Below are 20,002 nucleotides of genomic sequence, written 5' to 3' on the forward strand. Positions count from 1 at the left end.
TTGTTCAAATTTAACAGGGGGACTAATGAGCAGGCAAGTTATTCTTCCCTCTCACATTTTCCTTCAAATTTGCAAGGGAATGCATATGTAATTTTGTGCTAAAAGGGGATATTCCTTCTTCCTCCGTCCCCACTCGTTGCACTTGGGTCACAGCTGGGAAAATCCCACATCCTAAGTTTGTTTTATTTAGATCAGCATTTAGATCAGTTAGATCAGCATTGTAGGAAATGACAGAGTAAGAAATGTCTTTATAAAACAGGTCAGTGAAAAGAAAATAACCTTTGGCCTCTAAAATGTAAGAGCATGTTGACTGATGAAAGCAGTGATGCTCCACTGGTGTTCAGTTGTAGACCCAATAAAATCCATAACATGGGTAAATGTTTACATTATGATTACTCTGGTTGACAGAGGGAAACAAAATACCTGCAGAATATTTTGAACTGTATATTTTATTCAACAGTGCAAGGTACACATTTAAAGCATACAGTACACTTGTTAAGGAAGCAAAATGTTGGTCAAAAGGACAGGTCTGCAACAGGAAACACTGGACACTGTCAAGACAGCGAAGAAGAACATCACTTTACAGGAGAATACATTTTACAGCTCCATATAAGCACAGCTTCACAGAAGAGAAGAAGCAACCATGTTTGTAACAACATGTTAGGTACCAAGATGAACATACCTGCCTCACACAGGTAAAACAAGTGATTTTTTTTTATCAACAAAAAAATACAATTAACTATTTTTCTATTTTTCAATAGAGAACTCCAAGAGTTGATATTTGGTAGCAAAGATTCTTATACTACACACTGACTGTCTTAATGAAGTAGTGAGAATAAAACTCCAACTCCTACACGCTAGGTAGGCGAGTTCCTTCAATATGGAAATATTCTGAATAAAAGATGGCACAATATCAATAAATGAACAATGGAGAATTCTTTTAACACAAAGTGATATCCTACAAACGTGATGGCAATATAGAGTCAAAGCTATTCAACTAACAAAGGACATCTAAATCATGCAGAACATACAAACACAAAAACAAACACAAACTGAGAACACTGATTTTACAGTTAAAATACCGTACATTGATGACACTTGTGCAGATATTGGCTTATAACATGTATAGTTTATCTTAAAAGAGGCGAGTATAGCTACCTCTACTATGGCTTATGACAGGAGACACAAGATTACACGTAATGTACAGTCTGTTGTCACTAGTTAATGTTTTTGAATATTCGTTCTCATTACTGTGTATGCATAGGCCTGACGAGGTTCCAGATAATAATAGTGGGTTGTGTACTCGTGCTAATTTGCTGTCAGTCTGATAAATTTGACACTTAATTTCCTATTAGCCTAGAAATGCAGATAATTCAACAAGCGTGACGCTATTAAGAGTGCAAAATTCACAGCAGTTTTCGACTGTTGTGTTGTTGCACTTTACAGGCAAACTAGGTGGAATCATTAGCCTTTGAATCACAGATGAGATTTCTGTCTGTAGCTCGGATTATTCCTGTATTTGACACTTTACCAAAAGACACTGTTCTCAATTCTAAAAGTTGATATGCTGCTAGGAGATATACACACGCATCTCACAGTATTACTTGTTTTTTTTTCTTTTCTTCATGGCAGTGGATTACTTAATTTGTCCTTCATTGTACAATGCTGACATGAAACAAAACTACAGTATGCATCAGTTGGACAAGAAACAGATTCTTGCAAGTCACAGGATCATCCATTTGTTCGCTGCTGTAGGTCTCAACAGCCCAGCTTCAGAACACTCATCCAGCTGAGTTGCAATGCGTGGGTATACAGTGCATACCCACTTCGAACCATGGACATATAGTGTATACCCTTCTACAGTGGTAGTCGTCATAGAAGTCGCCTCTACCCTATTCGGCATTAGTATTGCAGGATTTTCTAAAAAAAAAAAAAAAAAAATCCTCAGATGGTGAAGCGGTATACCAAACCAATAAGAAGTGGGACTTCTACAATTACAGGTAGGCAAATTGTCATACTCTCCCATTTTCTCTATACAGTTAAACAGAATGCCATCCCTTATAAGAGGTCATTTCATATCATTCATCCCATAATTAAAAAAAAAAAAGTGGTCTTACCACATAGCAAACACAATCGCACGCGCACACACACAATCACGCATACGCACACGTCACAAATAGCTCAAGTCTGATGCCTTTATCTTTGTAGCAAAATATCTTCATCGCCCTCAAAGCACCGGCGGGCGTCGGAGGGCTAACGACTACGGCTTTTTAGCAGCTTACTGGTGAACGTAAAATAGAACATATCGTAAAAGGCAGTCAACACAAAGACGTCGTCGCCGGAAGACAAAAACGGATCACTACGGAATGTATCGAAAAAGCATGGCATACTCCTCTTCAGCGCAGATTTCAGTTCATTCTGATGGCGCGCACGCACACGGAACCTGACCCACCTGTCCTCTGTGAGAGAGGAAAGGTTAATCGTTTTCTTCCGGTTTCGAAACGGTTTCAAATTGGTTGGGGAGTTGGAGGCTGGGTGATAAACCTGACCTCGAAATCTAATCTACACCCAGGAGGAAAACGAGGAGTGGACAGGGAGCCAGAAACGAAGGGGTTCCACTCATGCACGGTGAACTTTTTAAACAATCAATGCGTTTCATTTGCAGTGGGTAAAACATGCCACTGACTGCGTTTATACACCTAAGTCCTGACTGAGATGATGACTGTCCACCTCTCGCTCTTAAAATCTATTCAGGGAGCTACAGTGCATGTACCAGAAATGAACACAAGGGGGCACTGTCGTAACGTCTACCCTTCGCTGAGGTGGCACTGATCGGATGTGTGTGCTGCTGCTGGGACAGAGACTGAAACGGACACAGCCTCGTTCCTGGTGTTCCTGGGTCCGTCTCCGGGAGGCTGCGGGTCTAGCGCTTTATCACCACCTGCTCGTACGCTCCTGCACCAACCCTGGGACGACAAGAGAAGACACAATTAAGCTCTCTTTGGTGTGTCCTAATGGCTCAGGTATTATGGAGTCTGACAACTTAAGATGCGTGTCACCCCCTCTCTCTCTATTGTTTAAAAGACTAGTCCATACCTCGGACTTACCAAAAATGCACATAAACAGCATAAGTTTTGGAAAATGGAAAAATCAGCTTTGTCAGTCCCTGCCTATGCCAATGCTCAATGCCCATGTGCCGTTTCAGATTGATTGGCCAACCCATTGAGGAGCAAAATGGATGCAGACAGACACACAGACAGAGTTTTCCTCATTTTATAGTAGGATATAGTAGGATGGTACTTTAACTTTTTTACTTTGACACTTATCTCCTGCTGCCACTTGGGGCTGCCAAAGTGTGAATTTGCCTAGTGCAAGTTAAACAAATTAGATTGAGAAGAATGACATTTTTTTTAACTAAGGATGCTACATGTCATACTGCTGTAAAAATGAGTCAACACATTTTACTGATCGTAAAAAGGAGCATCTGACATAAACAGCAGCCGCAATGATCTGCTGCAGGTTTTCATTTGAGTTCCAGATTTCAGTTCTCGGGGTTGATTTAAGCAGTGAGATATGAAGAAAACCCCTTCTGGCAGAGGTATTAAATGCAGCTGGTAGAGAGAATAGTGAAATAATGCAGACACAAAGTGGCCTATTTTAGGACAGACTGCAGCGCTGATGATAACCTTTATCTTACAGTTGAAAAGAACACATTTTGAGAAGATCATGCACTGGTTGCAAGACTCACCTGGTGGGAAGGTGATGGCTTCCGAGGGCCGTGCTTCCCCCGGGGCCAACAAACAAACGCAGGCCTTCCTCTGAAACGGACAGACACGCTTTTAGTAACATCCATTTAGTAGAGAGGACGCCAGCATCCTGTATAATTCCTGTCATCAGGAGCAGCTAGTTGCTAGGCAATCTAAAAATAATCATGTATTGACAGCAGCTTTCTTTTCTCAGCTGTTAGCTGGGTGAGACCTTGGAGAGAATAACCGGTGCCCTGCTCCTTCAAGCACACAGATTGACTCGAGGGGTACGATGACATTTTCAATTTAATTATTGTGTTATGCAAAGCCACCAGGCACTTATCACATACAGCACTCCAGAGTATGATGATTTGGTTGCATTTTATGACTTTATCATTTTCCCAAGAGACAATACAAGATGGGAAAAATCTGTTTGGGAACATCTGCTCACAGAAAAAGGCCTTGGTCAGGGCTTCATCTAGACTACACAAAGAATCCAAACTACTGACTAATGTGGCAGTGTGTGTGTATGTGTGTCTCACCCTCAGCGCTGGAGTCCAGTAGGCTGGGTGTGAAGTCTTGACTCTGGAGGATCTTTTCCACGACGTCGTCAGCATCCACCCGCGTGTCGTCCATTCTCTTCAGCTGGGACTCCATGGAGTCCTGCTTCACTGGGTGTCTGAGGGAGGGAGGGAGGGGAGTCATTTTGTGTCCATTTCACCACTGCTACTGGCTTCCAGTGTAATCTGAAAATATTGTCTGATGCTCGTGCTGAATTTGCATTTCTACTAAAAAGGGGCATAGTCAGTGAATGATTCGAGGGACTCGATCGAGGCGGCTGAAAATGTCCTTGCAGATACATTTGGTGTCCATTTTGCGCTGACTCATCAGTGTCATAGTGTTCCATGGAATTTAGACTACTTTGAAAACCCACAAAAGTCATCAGATGTCATGAACTTTACCATGGCAACTACATGATTTTGTGGGGTTTTTGAGGTGTTTAAGAAAGAAACATTTTCGGATACGTTGAAAACCTATTGCATCTCAAGCAATTCAAATACTTCAAACCATATTCAAGTGTATTTTTGCCCGGGTTTTATCCCCAGCCATGAGTTTGAGGAACATGCTCCACCTGATCCACAGATGGACACAGGTCCCGTTTATTATTAGATCCCGAAAACAGAAGGAATGTGAATGTTTTTTTCTTTAAGAGCTTCCGCAGATACTGCATAACGAAGCCAGAGACTCTCTTCCTCTGCTCTGCCCCACAGCTTTTTACCATGACAGCTGCTTCCTGAAATGTGACACAGGACTCAGGTGTGTGATTTCCCCTGAACGCTCTAAAATTTGTTTTTACTTCCTAATTTAACTTTGCTAAAGTCGCACCTTGAATTACATCCTTTGCAAAGTATGCACAATAAAAAGAGGTCGACTGGTTGCTTGACTTGCTGACTTTTAGGATACTGTGACTTTATTCATAATCTTTGGTGCTACTTTTTCTTTATTAGGCTGCTATTAGGCTTCAAGCAAATTCCACTTGAAAAACTACAGTGGTAAAGCAGCAAGCATGTAAAAGCATTCGTAGGTACTTTTCAGTCATGATGTTTCCATCCTTCCTTACGGACTCGCTCACCTGTTGAGCCGCTCGCAGGACGAGGCGCTCCGGACCGGTGTGCCTGCCGGGTTGCTAGTGGCGGAGGTGCCGGGCGTGGGGAGGGGGTGTTCGGGCAGCGCAGGGCAGGGCCTGGCCTCCCGGTCCCGGTCCCGGTCCTCGCTGGGCTCCGGGATGCTGCCGATGCCCGTGGAGGCGCTGCCCACCGAATGGTTCCTACGGTGGCTGAACTCCGACAGGCTGGAGGAGCGGGAGTGACCGGTGCTGTAGCCTGGGAGGGATGGGCGAGGATGCCTTTAGAACCATACAGCGGCGCTTCTTACCATGTGCAAATGAATTCAAGCTGTGAGTCTACTTTACCTCTCTCAAAGACAGAACCGTTTGCTCTTTGACCAGCAGCTCTTAATACGTTGCTATCTGTGCTCCTGTGAGCACACTAGGTTAATGGGACACATCTATCAGTGATGGAAAGCTTTGCCCTGTGCGGCGCTGCATTAGTGTGAGATTGGATTTGGAGATATATCAATAATGTTACAATCTATGCGGTTATAGCACTAATAGTCTGCATTCAACCACTAATGCAAAAGATAGGCTCACTATGATGTCATATACACACAAACGTCTCCATGATTAGCTAATGGGAGACAAATGTTAATGAAGATGCAGTTATATTGCCTAACATCGGAATCAACAGAGTTCATTCAATCAAGATTCACTGATTCGTACGAAATGATGAAAATCATTTTGTTAGCTTTTTGCTGTTGAAACCTAATTTGCTGTGCTGTTGAGTAGATTTTAGACTTGCAGTGTGTTCAATGATTTAGCAGCTGAGTAGAGCTACAGCAGCGCCCACACACTCACGTGCTATTCATATCTGACTGCAGCTAGCTGTTAAAAGCAAGAGACATCTCCTCTCAGGGCGTCGTCATACTACAGCCACGGGAGACAGAAAAACCTCCCACACACTAACAACAGTTCGCTTCAAATACAACCCTAGATGAGGCAATGTGGCCGTTCTACAGGTGCGATGTCTCCGATTTTTATCGATACATCGTCGCCTTACGTCAGCGGCCTAGCACTGATGATCACTCTCATACATGATCCCTCCTTGGCAATGTCAGAAAATACATTTTCAGAATGAGTTTGCCATTAGGGGCTGTTCTTAGTGCATCTGTCCACTTCCTCTCAGATCTTTTATTACCGTTATCTGATCCGCCTGTAATGGAAGCTGGAGCCTAAGGTCTAAATGGTTCTGGTGGAGTGTCATTGAAAAATAGCTCCATCCCTCCCCTCCTCTCAGTTGAAAGCTTTCCTCGGTTCAAGCTTCCAGGCCCATTTTCTGAGGTGGAAAATGTAGCTTTTCATGCAGGTTTTGAGGAGAGCCGAGGACTATTTTTTTTTTAGTTTAAAGTGGTAGCATCTCGTTTTGACTCTGACACTCACTCACCAAGCCTGCTTGGACGTGGCAGACAAAGTCCGTTTCAAAGCCAGATTCTCAATAACAAACCAAAAAACCTTGCTTTGATGAGAACTCTTTTTGAATACATGCAAAAAGTCACATTTTTTCACTCGTGTAAATCAGTCCGAAGTGGAAAAGTGAGAGATTTATTTTTTTCACAGACAATATGATTAAGGTAACCACCCAAAGAGCCAGGATATGTGCCTGGTATGTAGAGGATGTAGAGGAAAAAGCCTTCCTGCGGGGCTTATGAGGGCAGTGGCTGAAGTGCTTACACATGGCATGCACAGAGATGTTCAAGGTAAGGTCAATCCCCTCAAATATGAAATCATAAAAGGACAGGAAAACAGAAAACGGGTGCACACTGTAAGTTTTTGACATGATTTAGCCCCAATTTTGCCACCCCACATAAACTAAAGGATAAACGGGGGTAAAAAAAAAAAAAAAAGATTTTTCCCAGGGTTTCTCACAATACCCCAATTTTCTCTGATTTCTCCCTGTAGCAACTTGGCCTCAACTGATTCAAGGCATTGTTAAGAGAGCTTACCGTTTGCATGTGCCCTAAAACATACTGGACAGACAAAAAGGAAAACATTAATACGGAAAAGTGGAAATTTAGCTGCTCCCTGTATGATGCAAACAGGTGGAAGTAATTGTGAAAAATGACCATAATGCTGCCTGTTAGCTCAACAGTTTGGTGAACATAACATGGTGCAGACTGGGAGTTGACGGAGCAGAAAAAACAGTGAATGCATCTCTAATGCATTCTCTAAAAGCTGTGGCATGTAAGCATGGTTTACATGCTCAACATATAGCGCGCTATGTTGATAGTTAAGTATGTCACGGCTGTTTTAGAGGGTTCGATTTTTTTTTTGGCCATTAAACTTGTTTCTTTGTGTTGGAGTTGCATTTTTGCAAACCTTTGAGAGCAGACGTGTCTACTTCTACAGAGATCCATTATTGGAAAAAGTTTAACACCAGAAAATCAGAATGAAACCTTCAAATGTATTTAGAGGGAGAGAGTCTACCTGAGAGTTTGGACTGCTGGCTGGCGTAGCTGGAGGTTCGAGAGTGGCCGCAGCCCCCCAGCTCATCAGGAACCACGGCGCACTTCCCTTCTCGACTCTCTGCCAGGTCGGAGAACAGAAGAAAGGAGAGGCAGGGGTTGACAAAGGCCTGGAAGCAATCTGAGAGTCTATTGCAAAAAAGTTATTTGCTATCATCTGACAGTGCTTTTGAGTATTAAGAAAAAATCCTACATGGGTTACCTTTCATGGAAACAAATTTACCCCTGAGAGTCCTGTAATATTCCAGCCCTAATATAGTCGGAAAGGAACAAGGGCCGACAAATAATCGAGGCAGAAGACATGTAGAGATGATGTGATAACTGTGTCCACCAAATAAACCGACTTCCAACATGGTCCTAAAAACTGCTTATTCACCAAACCACATGAACTAAAATATACAGCTCACACTATACGTGCACATACACAGCAAACACGCACAGCCAGGATAATCTCCTTGCAAAGGGTCCATAGTTCAAATGCTAGAAGACAACATAATCTAAAGAACACACACACACACGCACGCTCGCACAGTCCTATTTTTAACCATTTGAGAGCGTACCCACAGGGGTCGGAGCAGATTGTAGCGAATCTAAGAGAGAGCTAGTTTAAATTATACATGAAAGAGCAGCACTACTCTCTGAAGCTTCCAGGAGGAACAGGCATACAACACTCCAATGTGTACACACATGAAAACACACACACACACACACACACACAGAACAAGGAAGAGAAAGACAGAGAGGAGAGAGGGGGATGGAGTGAGGGGAGAGAGATGTAGCAGAAAGGGACAGCTGGAAGAGAAGTCTTTTCACAACATTGGCTGAGACATAGCCTACATAGCAGTTAAATGAAGCAAGAGTACATTGTACATACATACACAAACACCCATGCACACGCATAAGAAGAATCAATTAGACACAATTTAAAAGATCAATATTTGCAGCTTAACTAGCTAGCCTGCCAATAAAAATGTATTGTATGGGTAGGACAGGTGATAATCTAGTTACACTGAAGCTTGTGCATCATTAACCCTCCTCTGCATTGAAAAGTGAAGACAAGTAACTGATGATTGATGATTTATGCCAATAAATAGTCCCGTCTAGCTATCCACCTGTGCCGTACTCACAGAATGTCTACGATTGACAACACTGATTAATGATCACTGGTCAGGTAACATGACCATTTTTACCTCACTGTGACTTATAGGGCCCGTATTCTCCACTTTCCAGTGTTTCATTTTATGTCTTGAGGACCATTCAAAGCTGTTTGTGTGGTGTCATGTGCCAGAAACACACTCAATCCATTTTTACACCTTCATTTCGCCAAGAACAGGCTGTTTCTGTCGCTGTGTCTTTAAGGCTCATTAATATTAACGACCCTCTGTTCTGATTGGCTAACCGTTTCAAGAGTGAAACATGAGACACCGCAGCCCGGCAGCTACAGGTAGGGAAAACTCTCCGGTAATAAACAATGACAACAGCTCAACCGCTTTGAAAAAAAACACTTTGTTAGGCTATTATTTCTTACAAAAATGATAATGAGCGAACCTTTGTGACGCCACAAAGTTACGGAAGTCCAAACGGCTCGTTTAGAGGCTTTTCTAATATGGATTGTGTGGATTTAGTTGGCGACCATGTGTTTTGATACTTTCACCATGTTTAGATAGACCATCCAACTCCTTTATCATCACAGAGGCAAGGGAAATCCCATTTTCCACAATATGGGACCTTTAAGGGGCAAACTTTGCCCAGATCAGTAGTATCTGTTATGAAAAATCTTATGAATACAAGCCCTGAAGGTCTTTGTACATGTTTCAGCTAACATGAAACTGGTAGGATTTTGTGATCCCACTTCATCATGATCAAAATGAAGAAACACAAATCTGACAAATACTCTTTTGATGCTGTGTAAACCTTTCAATGTTCCTGCCATCCCAATTTCATATTTTCATATGGACATGTAAAATGTGTAGCTATATGGACACAGATAGAATTTTTACTTGCTCATTACCAAGTGCAAAATTGTCACTGGCAGCCAAAACTTTAATGGCCAATGACAACTATCAAGTAGATGGTTGTCAACTAGACTAGCCAAGAAAGGTGCCCAACATCCAGTTGTTATATATATAAAAATGTATAGAAATGTAATGGGCTCAAGAAAGGTGCCTAACATCCAATTGTTATACAGTATACATAAAAATGTATATAAATGTAATGGGCTCAGTAGGCAGAGCAGAGCGGAGCAGAGCAGTGAGGAGTGGTCGCTCTCACCTGGACAGGCTTTCTGCGAGTCCCCTCCTCTCCTCTCCTCCAGCAGGCTCTCTCCATCGCCCTGGATCCCGAAAACAGTGGCTGTGGAGGGAGGCCTGGTGACAGAGCAAATACACTGAAGCTGCATTGCCTCTCTTTTATTTCAATGTGTCAATTATGTAAATAATTTTAAAAGAAAAAATACAGAGGGGAGTGAGAAAGCGAAAAACTGGAGCATGAGGATAAATGAGGAGAATGAGGATAAATAAAAGAAAGAATAAAGTCATATCATAAAATATTACCACTGAACTAAGTCTAAAAGCGAAAATATATATGGTTGGAAAAAAACAGAAGATGGCTTTTGGCACAAACATACAGGCTACTGTATAATTTTTAGGTCATATTTTACCCTTGGGTAAAGTAGCATTTTGCTCCCCGTTCTGACACATATTTTCACCGAAAAGCACATTTGTACCCTACATTCCTTTTTTCAGTGCTCTACCAGACTGAGGAAGAACTACTTTGGCAAGCTAAGGCCTATCACTTGTTAACTGAAATGAGTGTCTAACAGTATCCAGGCCAAACTCGCAGGGAGGTGAAATACGTTTTATAACCCTTATTTTAACCAGGGTTTTAACCAAGTTGTCTAAGTCCATATCTTTACATGGTACATACAAGTCATCACGTTCCAATTTTCATGCCATCTCCCACATTTCAATTATTGAGTAATATGTACATCAAAGAAATGATTGACATGAATCACTATTGTTGTTCCCATGCAACTTTCCCACGTCAGACAGAGCATAACATTAGTTTAACCTAAGCTGACTGCCAATGCCGACAACTGTCAGTACCACACCCAAGCCCACAGCTGGCATTCTTGGAACAATTCCCACACAAATGGAACCAGTAGCAGATTACGAAAGCAGCTTTGCCGTCTTAACTTTGGTACTTAATATATCTCAGAGTCCAGCATGGAGCTACAAAGCATTAGATACCTTGCTGCCTGCACCAACCCATTTTCCTACTAATAGACTACATCATTTTGTTATTGGCCTCAAAACTATCCTAAGTATATTTCTTTTACTTTACACAAAACCGCAACTGATGCAAATACTGAAAGATCCTCACAACTACATTGAAACATCAGCATCCCTCTGGATTACAGTACAGTGAAGGTCAATGGGTTGGCTTTGGTTTCTAGGGGAAATATCAAGCAACTCTGTGCAGTGTTTCACTGTAGAGCACATGAACCTGAGAATGTTTGAGTGTCAGGGTGAATTCATGATTGTTTTTTCTTTTGTCTAAACACAGGTAAATTTTCCTCAATTAGATAAATAATGAATACACTATCATTAGTAAATGAAATGCAGTTGCAGATTTAGCAGAATTTAAAAGTGGGAAAATATTGCATAAAGGTAAAACTTACGTTTTAAAACAGGGGTCCCCTGACATGAGCTGTGTACTGATGATAACCTATTGCAGAGGAAAGATTTGTTAATTGATTCAGTTTTGACTGAAACCCAAGCTTTTCAGGTGCTTTGAATTAGCATGGATTACAAGATATCAAAGACAAAGACAAGAAAGGTTGGAATGGAATGGAATGGAATAAAAAGACTTCAAAACTCATTAGAGAAACCTGAATGCGGATTAACCGATGATTTTTTTTCACCAGGGGTTTGTCATACTGTTTATTAGCATTGGAAGAATTCCTCATTAAAAGCAACAGACACTGCCAGTGGTGAGGTAAGACAATATGAAGAGACATTTTTTTTTTTTTACATTTTCACTTCAAATGACAGCCACTGCTCTTCTTACTCAATGGATGTTTCTAGCTGCAATTTAATGGGCAAGCTTCCACCTAGTCATACCCATTGGTTTTAATGAGGAATGTTATAGTTATACAGACTTGAACTCAAAATGCCGAGGTGTCCCCTCGAAGAAGAGAAATTGGAGTGGTACCTTGAGAATGGAGTTATCCTGACGAGTATTTTTGGTATCGTAGCCTTCCAGCAGACATCTGCGGGTTGTATTCCCTGAGCCAGCAAACTCTGCCAAATTCAGGTCTGTAAAACCAAGCTATAGGAGAGAGAATGACACTGGGTGACCTTCTATCTCTGTGTCAAGTGATGGATCTGCTGCTCGTCTATTTTCACATCATTATTTTGACGTCTTGATGGAAAGGGCAATGCTCCGGACGCAAGACAACCTTAATTTAACTTAACAGGAAAATATTAACATCTCTTTCCATCACATCTCTAATGCAATCATTAGAAGACAGCTTTTGACTATGAGAGAAACTCAATTCAATGTTCATCAGTAACTATCTGGTCATTCTAAATCTGCACTTTTGATATTCTGAAAAAAATGTAGAAAGCCATCTCTTTATTAAAGTGCACAAGAACAGGTTTAGCATGCTCAGTAAACAATTACTTTTAAACATGGAAAGTGAGCCCACATGACATAACGAGCCGACCTGCAGGCGGTGGAAGCCATGTGTTTGCTATGGGCTCACAAGGTCATCTACATAAACACCACTGATTACTGTAAATCTAGGCTACCTGGAAGTGTGTGTCTGTGTGTGTGTAACAAACGTCTGAGAAATTACCTTTGCATATGCCTTCCCACCCTTCAGCTCCTGCAAAAGAGTAGCATAAGCCAATTCAATGTCGAATTCAAAAATGTTCCCAGCATCCCCATCATGTGTTTTTTTGAGATTTACATTAAGCTCGAAAAAAAAAATGTAAATGTACTGTACAGTACTCCGTACTGCTTCAATGAGGAGATCAGACTCGAATACGAGCTGGTTTTATGTGTGGCCTTATAGAAGTTAAATTGAATTTAAGATTATGTTTGACAATATTAAAAATGAAATGATTTCATATTACAAATGCAAGCTAAATGATATCAATTGAACTTTCAGTCTGTGCTTTAAAGCTTCACTAGGCAACTTTGCGTGAAGGCGGCTCCAATTGGCAGGAGGTAAGTAAAATATGACCTTCATTATACCCGGAAATCATGTAATGTAAACTGCACACAGCACAGTCATGTTTACCAATCCGGCCGGTCTGTGATGCTTTATACCAAAGGATAACAAAGGGACAAGAGGGGAAAAAGATCTAACGTTGGCGAGTCCAGTTTTCTCTGGACGCAGCGCTGCTCACTGCTGTTTAGGAGACAGTTTGGATTTCGCTCTCAAGTTTCAATTCCTCCTCATATCCGACACCACAATTATATTTGAGCTAACCTGGCGAATCTACAGGGTCTCAATAAGTGGGGATGGGACGCTCTTCTCTATTGCAGCCCCTTGATGAGACTGACAATACCAGTAAACCTTGCCTGGTGTAGCTTTATCCTCCCAGTGATTTTGTTTAATATAACGGGTAGCTAAACAGAGCCGTACTGTACCTTTCTGACAGACACTCGACACACGCAGGGGTCCAGCACGCCTGTTCCCGCGCTGGCGCTCATCTTACAGGGGAAGGAGAACCTCTTCCTCCAGCGGACACAGTTGGCCTGCACTGGCTCCCTGTATGGGGAAATCACAAAGAGTTAGGGGCGTCCTTGTGGCTTAAGCAAGCAGTCAGGCATAGGCAAATACCATGCACTCGCAATGTGTAGTCGGCTCAGAGCCAGCTGTGCAACTGCTCTTGCATGTCAAAAGCCTCAAAATAATATTAACTGTAGCCACAAGCCGACAGACTGGATTCACACACTGGGATTGGATTAGTATTTTTCCCATTGATTTCTAAATGGACACTCTACCATTTTCCTGCCTTGCTTTTTGCTTTCTTGATCACATCCCTGCTTTAAATCATACAGGGGAACAATTTCATTTCAGTGAATTACATAACAATGGAAAATGCTTAGGTTGAAGTTGCTACTGAATTAATGCTCCTCACATCTCTTCTCTACTTAAGGCTACTGAATCAAGAGAGACTAATACAACAGAGTGCTTAGCCTCAGGTCTTCCTGAGCACTTAATTAAGTAGCTCATCGATTACACTCCTGTTTCAACTCAATGATTCATTTGTCCGATGAATCCATAGGTTAGGACGGCGTGTGTGGCCCGTCTTTGTGCGTGTTGGCATGACGGCGACAGAGAAACACAATATTTTACTCTCGCACATGCACACACTGTCTACTCGCAGAGAAAGGCAGAGATGGAGTGAAAGGGAAAACGTGTGAATGCGTGGGTAGCATTATGACACCCCAGATGGCTTCTCATTCACTGGCATCCTCTCTCGAAGACAACCCACACTCCATTCATTCTGACTGACCTCGCCATGTCAGTTTTCCTCTCTAATAACTGAACAACTGATGATGATGAAACGAGTCATAAAAAATGACGTTTGCATCCGAAATAATAAGAAAAAGAAAGACAGAGAGAGATGGATAGACCGAGAAAGAATGAGACAGACAGAAATACATGTTGTCAAACTCCAAGTCATGTCTTGTGTAATAACCTAACCCTGTAATGTTGATGACATAAGACTGGACGGGTTAATAGGCCTTGGGGATTGCTCTTGTTAGGACTAGGTTACAAATAGGAACTGAATATACGGGCCTATGTTGTGCAGTGCATGGCCTGCTTCATTATAAATGAAAAAGCAGCAGATGCGTGACCAATTCACAAACCCTGACATCATCCTGGAGTTCATATTTTCAAAGAGTGAACTCCCAAAGTCAGAGAGGGAACTCCCAGCCAGCTGGACACCGTGTGCCGGGGGGGGGGATTCTGACTTGATTACATATAGCCCACGGTACTTCTCAGCGCGGCAAAATCCTATTAGTGGGTGTGAGCGAGCCTGGTTTTAAGCGAAAACAGACGTAAGAAGAAGAAGGCTCGTTTGCCTCTCTCTCAACTCTCTGGATGGGTCAGATACCTTGTTAAAAGTACAGCTGCTCTCTGTTCAGAGGCAGCTGCGGTCGGACTTCCAAAGGATGCATTAATACATGCACTGACAAATACTCTTTCAGTAACGCACATTGGCTGTGCTTACGAGCAGGCTTGAAAAGGATTATCTGTCTAAACCGACTAAAAAGTAATCAGGGGCCAACTGTTTACATGCGTGAGAGAGCGTGCGATCAGCTGTTTACATGTTCATATCTGCTGATTGGAATGATCTCGTTTTTGACTTGTGCAGTGAGGCCTCCCTAGACCTTCTTCACCTACCATTGTCCAAACACTATTAGCCTACTTTGTACGTGACATGCCACCTGCACACTGGGGACTAATGATTACTGTGCATGGTGGTTGTCATGCACACGAATGTCATTGCCGAAACTATAAAGGTCGCTGTTTGGGTCTGCCATTGGGAATAAGTATGACATTTTCTGCTTTGTCACATACGCAAAACAATTTCCGACTCTATTTGACCTGGATCTGACTCATGGTTTTCCCTTGTCTTAGCAGCAATAAAAAGCTGAATTCAGCCAATAAATGTTGCTTTGTTTTGAAAAAAAAAAAAACGACAAAAAAAAATAATATAACCCTTGGTAACAAAGACAATTTGTCACGGGCAGAAACAATGACCCAATCTCCAAAGGAAAAGAAAGGAACATAAAAGAACAGCCCACACTTCCCCTAAACTCAGAATCGGGATGACTCAGATGGGATGTGTCAGAGGAAATTATCTGGTTTGGGGGCCTAACCAATCAAATTGCTGTAGAAAAATGACATTTTCATGACGAGCATTAGGCCAAGACTCGTGACCATTGTTTCCTCCTCTAGGCTACCTAAAATGTATAGGCTGGAACCTAACCCAAAACACAAAGGTGCCTGTATTCGTCAAGCATTTCACTGGTCAACAAACCCTTCCCTTGATCATCTCATTCAAAAATTTGAAACCGATTCAACCTAGTACCTGACAGTGTGTATTGTGCGTCCCCATTTCTGATGGATCCCTACAGACAAGTAGCCTATACTAGGATGTTTTAATTAGACTCAGAACCAGGCTAAGTTTATCATTTGGGTCTCGGGATGAAAAAACCTGCCAGGGATTCCTTTACAGTCATTTAGCTGTGGTGGCTGCCCACAGCTGGAAATTTGCCTCGGCAGCTAGAAAAATGTAGGCTAAATACAATGAAATAACCCTATTTCCATAACCGTAGAAGTGTCCTGATTCAGAAGATCCAGCAAACACAGGGGCTTTCTATTCAGCTGAGTTAAACGAACTGCTCTTTCTAGAACAAAAAGAGCTTGTTAAATAATCAGGGAGAAACCATCCATCTGCAGCCTTGTTCCAAGACAATGCTTTTCCCTTTGTAATCTATGAGGATGCCAATGACAGAGGCCAGTCAGAACCCAAAATGGGTTACAGAGGACCGTCTCTGCTAGGTCCCAACGTGACAAGAGTAACAGCATTGCCATTACACTGCTGTGGATCCCAGGGTGAGACCGGGCTAATATTGACTCAATTTTTGGTTTCTCGGACAGAAAAAGGTTGAGTCTGTAGACATTGGAGGGTTGCAACTTGGATCTACAGCAATTTATGTCCAACTCATGTCAACAACATAGGCCATAAATACTGGACAGTATTCGCAGTCTTGCTCAAAGACAATGCATTTCCCATTGTGTGACCCATCAAAGGATGTCCGACATAAGGCCACAGACTATAAATGCTGGGTAATTTGAACCTAGTTGTGCAAAGCCCTGACTCCTGTATTCCTGGCACAGAAAGATGCAGAATCATCCCGATGACTCAGACAGACAAGTCCTTGTTGGAATGGATGTTTGTTTCTCCTGAAGCTCTGTGCAAAATAAATAATCAGTGAAATGCAGCTTGAGATCATTTTTTCCTCCTTTGCATATTATTATATCCCTTATAACTAAGTACATTCCTGTATCTGTTTTTCACAAGAATGTGTTTATAACTCATCTGGTTAAATAAAAGTCAAATAAAGTGGATACGGTTTAAATCCAAGTAATTCCTCACCACTCCTCCACTACTAATACGCATTAGGAGAAGCATTGAGGGGCAGGAAATTAAGCTAGTACATTCCACAAATTAACCAGCCGCTTTTACTATATTTCCAGCCAAGTTGATTGTAAGATTAGTAAAGCAATTCCCAACAACATAAAATACCAGCCACAGCCAAATTAATCAGCTTTACTCTTTGCATTTTAACCTTTTTGGCAGCTCACCTTGCAGTTTCCTTTAACTCCCCTAAAGCACTGATTCTCAACCTTTTTCATATCAAGGACCCCTAATTTAGTCCACATTAGGGCCACGGACCACCATTTGATGAGATTTTGTCCCTCAAACCCAAATCTGTATTGTAGGTAGAGAGATAACAGAGAAACTATGATCAAAACAGTCATTCTTCTACATTCTCTAATTGTGTTAACTTCTTGTATTTGAAATAATGCTGAAGTTTAACAATTCATCAATTTGCTGCAGACCCCCTGGAACCCCCCGAAGGACCCCTGGTGGTCCCCGGGCCTCATGGTGAGAACTGCCCTAAAGAACATTTACAGTTACATGAGCCATCAGTGGACATTTTTATCCAAAGCACCTAACAGTACTATGAGTGCATACATTTAACACTGACCCTGTTAGTGTCATGCTCTGCCCATATACTGAACATTTCAACTACATTCACATGTCATGATAACATGTGAATGGTTATTGTCGTGTCCTTGCATTAGGACTTCAGCATGGGTTTAAATGAATGATTTTAGTCAATAAAAAATGTTGAATCCTCAAATGAGTCTCCAGACACCTTCCACCTACTTCATTAGTAACTTTACCACCTACCAGGCGCCAGTGACAACCCTGGAGATGACTAACACCATTGACGAAGCATCAGATAGAGATAGTAACCAGTTATGTTTAATATCAGCTGGATGCCTAGGCACAAAGGATCGATTCCACAACCTTTTTGAATATTAGTCTGGCCCCAAGGAACCTAACTATGAAGTTAGCTAGCGAATGCAGCCATTTCGCCTTGAACAGGAATACATGCAAACTAAACTGTACATTTTCCCACGGATATTCAATTGCAGTCCATCGTTGCTATAAAGCTGTTACATATAGGCTAATGTTTTTTTTCTCCAGTTATTGTTAGCACTGCAAATATTACCTCGCTTACCTTGCTACCTATACACAGGTCTCATTAATTAATAATTAATATCAGCTGGTTACCGTCTCGCTGGTACGGCGTGAAGCTTGGACATGAGCACAATTCACATTACGACTGACTAACGTTAGTATATAGACAAGTAGATAGCTAGAAACGTAGCTAGGAGGCTAAAGCTACTGAGCTAGCTAGCCGACGTTAGCCTGCTAGCAGAGAAAATTGGTCCAGTGTGTTCTTATTGAATGAAAACCAAACATCCTCACCGAGAGGACTCCTCGGAGAAACCCCCGTCCAGGAGTCTGACTTTACAGAAGAGTACACCGTTGACAAAAGGGACCGACGAGAGCTCGTCCAGCTCAAAATCCACCTTGAACTTAAATTTCTTCTTTTTCATCATCATGAAATCCATACAGTTTTAGTACTCCCGAGAGGATGCTCCAATCTCGACCGTCGTTGACATTACAGCCCCATTGTGTTAGTGTAGTCTAGTGTTGTGTTGAGGATGATGAAGCTGGTGACAACAGTCACTCTCAAACCTGCCTGAAGGTCTACAGCGGAGCTACTTCCGGTACCTTCTTTTCAAAATAAAGGCTTCTGTTCGTGGTGAATGGGGCTTTCTGGGGTGGCATATTCAAAACAAGCATATGTTACAGATTTCTGATTCCAGAAGTTCATGTAGGTCTACCCTGATGATGAAGGCTATGCACCAAACTATTATCAGCCTTTAATTGTGATTTTACACCATACTTATGCCATGTATAAATTCATATGAGATCAAATGACCTACATCCATATTTGCCTAACATTTGGACAGATTTTTATTAGCTGATAGGACCAAGCATTGTCTTGCAAAATATTTAATTTCAACAAACTGCATCAAACACTTCAAGATCTGTCTTGGTGCAGTTGTGTCAAATGATTTGGACAAGTGTGACAAACTAAGGAAACGGGCTGGGCAGCTCATGAGGCTGTTAGACTACTAGACTATGCTTTCTCTCATCTCTGATTGATTCAAGATTCAAGATTCAAATGAAGATGGTCTGATTGAACTACTATGAAACATACTGGGTGTCATGATGTTTGATGCTTCATTCATTGTATTCTTGTGCCTGGATTGGTGTGTGGTTTAAGAGCAGATGAGTTCATGCGTCAAGCACAAAATTCTAATGTAGCATCCTGAAATACTGCTTACTTTAATTGATAATGATAGTTACATTTTTACTGTACTTTTACTTTGAAGAAAACGGTGCTAAAACGGAAGTACAGTGGTGGTCAACATCTATTAACTTGACGGCTGTTCAAGGAACCCCCGCCCCCTTTCTTCGTCGCCCCCTGGCGGCCAGTCAAGACAACAGCAGGACAAGACAGGATGAAACCAAAACACAAGAGAATGTAGTTGACTGTTGCTGCGTGCATTTGTCGCCACCTCGTGGTATAATTTAGGCACTGCTGTAGCTTTCTTACTTTTTTTGTATTATACTATACTGTATTACTTTTTATTACAATTATGTTAAAGACGGTTAATCACATTTCCAGGTTTCAATTAAATTGTTGTGGCTTTCTATGCAGCGGTAAGCACGTCCCCTCTCTCAAATTAAAATCTGCTTTATTGGCATGACAAGTAGTATTGTCATACTGCCAAAGCTTCAAATTGTGTAATCTCTCTCTCTCTCTCTCTCTCAGCCTAGCCTACAAAACAATGGATGCCCAATTAAAAAATTTTGGGGCTCTTTTTTTGCCCGGGCCAGCTGTCAGATTCCTATGGGTTTGACTCATTGAGTGAGAAA

The 20,002-nt window shown here is 41.8% G+C and overlaps 1 protein-coding gene across 4 annotated transcripts; it reads right to left on the reverse strand.

Moving 5' to 3' along the window:
• Nucleotides 1-440: 440 nt before the first annotated feature.
• fam102bb (family with sequence similarity 102 member Bb) lies at nucleotides 441-18,676 on the reverse strand. 4 transcript variants are annotated; one of them, XM_071541464.1, is made up of 12 exons: nucleotides 18,479-18,676; nucleotides 13,542-13,662; nucleotides 12,742-12,771; nucleotides 12,096-12,212; nucleotides 11,563-11,609; nucleotides 10,161-10,249; nucleotides 8,274-8,285; nucleotides 7,846-7,944; nucleotides 5,422-5,629; nucleotides 4,289-4,428; nucleotides 3,749-3,818; nucleotides 441-2,966 (listed from the first exon to the last, which is right to left on the reverse strand). In XM_071541464.1, the coding sequence occupies exons 1-12, from the start codon at nucleotides 18,622-18,624 to the stop codon at nucleotides 2,924-2,926; spliced, it is 1,122 nt and encodes a 373-aa protein (XP_071397565.1). In that variant the 5' UTR covers nucleotides 18,625-18,676; the 3' UTR covers nucleotides 441-2,923. The 4 variants fall into 4 exon arrangements, with proteins under 4 accessions (XP_071397565.1, XP_071397562.1, XP_071397563.1 ...); XM_071541461.1 differs by lacking the exon at nucleotides 8,274-8,285 and adding an exon at nucleotides 7,365-7,388 and having other exon boundaries at nucleotides 4,289-4,425; nucleotides 5,380-5,629; nucleotides 10,155-10,249; XM_071541462.1 differs by lacking the exon at nucleotides 8,274-8,285 and having other exon boundaries at nucleotides 4,289-4,425; nucleotides 5,380-5,629; nucleotides 10,155-10,249.
• Nucleotides 18,677-20,002: the final 1,326 nt, after the last annotated feature.

Source organism: Centroberyx affinis, unplaced genomic scaffold (assembly GCF_046629955.1).
Source record: "Centroberyx affinis isolate AG114_WGS23_722 - 3 ecotype Tasmania unplaced genomic scaffold, CSIRO-AGI_Caff_v1 ptg003886l_1, whole genome shotgun sequence".
NCBI classification, from domain to species: domain Eukaryota; kingdom Metazoa; phylum Chordata; class Actinopteri; order Beryciformes; family Berycidae; genus Centroberyx; species Centroberyx affinis.